Source organism: Triticum aestivum, chromosome 7B (assembly GCF_018294505.1).
Source record: "Triticum aestivum cultivar Chinese Spring chromosome 7B, IWGSC CS RefSeq v2.1, whole genome shotgun sequence".
NCBI lineage: Eukaryota > Viridiplantae > Streptophyta > Magnoliopsida > Poales > Poaceae > Triticum > Triticum aestivum.
This window is the reverse complement of record NC_057813.1, coordinates 758,866,712-758,868,906: the sequence shown is the minus strand read 5'-3', so window position 1 is coordinate 758,868,906 and position 2,195 is coordinate 758,866,712. Positions and strand designations below refer to the sequence as shown.

The window sequence follows — 2,195 nt, the reverse complement described above, 5'->3', positions numbered from 1 at the left end:
TGGACCTCCTATTAGTCACCAGTAGTTTACTTGCTTGGAGTTTTCATTATGGCTGTCTCCCAATATACAAATGTACCGAGTTTGATTACCATGTTAAGATTACTTATATAATATATAATGATATGTATACTTCCACGGCGATGAGATGATATATATACTTTTGGCACGGTGGATTAGCATTCTTTGTTGTGTCGCATCTTCGTGATGAGTGGTTTTTTGTTCATGATGGTCTTGCTACAAAATAATGATGAAATATTTTTTGACACTTCATGGTCTTGCTAAAATAATGATGAAGGCATCTAGTAAATAAATCTATGAAGGCATTGGTCCGTGATCTAAGCTTTTTACACTTGATGATCTAAGTTTTTTTGTCGGTAAAATTTACAGGCTTTCTGGTGTTGCATATCTTTGGAGTCATCATCGTCGAAGGCATTGGTCTGTGATTTCGTCGCTGTTTGACTACTTCGTCTACAGTCGAGGGTGAGCTACGAATCCATCTTAATAATCATGTCACTAGATTTTCTTTTCTCGTCAAGTCGCGTAACCTAGGCGTCTCTCGTCCGAAATGGTTGCATCGATAAATATGCATTCAATTGCATATTTATCACCGCAGCTCTTTCGAATTGTGTTCTTTAGATGACTTGTGGTCTTTTAGATGACTTGTGTGCTTCTTTAGATGCTTATGTTTGTGATGATGGTTATGTTTTTCATGATACTTATATTGTTGTGATGGTGTTTATTGTGAGGATGATACTTATATATGTTGTGTATGTCTATTTCATCATATATATATGCTGTGAATTTGAATTGAAATCAAACAGAAAAAAGGAAAAAAAATCAGACGGAAACTATGCCTATGTTGCCTCTTGTATGATGCTACTGATTGCTGCACTGCACTGCACTGGACTGTATTGTTTTTCCCTGCTGATGCTATTGCTAGTTATTTGTAATTAAGCTCCATGTACCTTTGTTTTTGTTTCAGATTTTGGTGAGATCTCCTCTCCACCGCCGTCACTCCCACTGCCACTCCTCTCTACCACTGCTGCACGGATCCATGGCAGAGTCAGCAAGTCTCCTCCATGGCCTCCAGGATGACATCTTCATGTTTGAGATCCTCCTTCGCCTGCCCCCCAAATCCCTCCTTCGCTGCCGTGCAGTCTGCCACGACTGGCGCGGCGCCACCTCCGACCGCGACTTCCTTGTCGCCCACCACGCCCGCCAGCCCTCATTCCCCCTCCTTTACGCTGAAATTGACGACCCATCATCCATAGACATCCTCATCCCCTTGCCCTCCGACCACCGGGCAGACGACAAGCTCCAGTCCGTCGCCCGACTTCGTGGTGCCGACGACCTCACTCCCGTGGCCTGCTGTGACGGCCTCCTTGTCTTCACCACCTGGGGGGCTGAACGCCTCTCCATCTGCAACCCGGCCACTCGTCAGTATGCACGTCTCAACCAGCTTGATGGCTTCACGGTTTTCGGGATGTACCCACACAGGCCTACCAGCGAGTACCGACTACTGCTCTGCGTCTGCCCGGAAACTGATGCTCAAAGTGGCTTTTACGTCTTCACATTAGCCTCTGACCAGCAGCCGAGGCCCATCGGGGCGTGCCCTCCTGCCGCGGAACTGTTTCAACACGAACCTGTCCTTTTGCGTGGTAGCCTGCATTGGGGCACAAAGCGACTGATAATGGTATTTGACACCACCGCTGAGTTGTTCCGGCACATGCGCTCTCCGATTGTTCCCGGCCATGCCAGGTCTGACCTGTTTGAGATGGATGACTTGCTTGGCCTGTACATTCTTAATCAAGAAGAGACCCTTGTTCATGTCTGGGTGATGCAGGACTACGAAGCCCAAGTCTGGGCCTCCAAAGCCCGGGTTCAATTGCCGATTGCAGAGCTAAGTGTCCGCGGTTTTTGGTATGTGAATGTTGCATATTGGGATGGTGATGTGCTTGTGCTGGTCGATAATGACAAGGACTCGCTACTTCAGTTTGACTTCGATGGCAAGTTGATTGCTAGTCTCCACTGCAGATGTCTCTGCCATAGTGGACTTCGGCTAAAACAATCTCTAGTTTCACATACATGCTTTCCGGCACCAGAGGATTATGTTCACCTTTCATCTGACCAGATTGTTATGTTCTGAATATTATTTAGCTTTTCATCAGAGCCTGTATCAAGGTCTCAATTTGTTC

General features: G+C 46.2%; 1 protein-coding gene across 1 annotated transcript; it reads left to right on the top strand.

Annotated features, from left to right (window-relative positions):
- The first annotated feature begins 359 nt into the window (after positions 1 to 359).
- LOC123161452 (F-box protein At5g49610-like) lies at positions 360 to 2,189 on the top strand. The gene is made up of 2 exons (XM_044579283.1): positions 360 to 480; positions 983 to 2,189. Exon 2 carries the CDS (start codon positions 1,055 to 1,057, stop codon positions 2,144 to 2,146), a length of 1,092 nt encoding a protein of 363 aa, XP_044435218.1. The 5' UTR covers positions 360 to 480; positions 983 to 1,054; the 3' UTR covers positions 2,147 to 2,189.
- Positions 2,190 to 2,195: the final 6 nt, after the last annotated feature.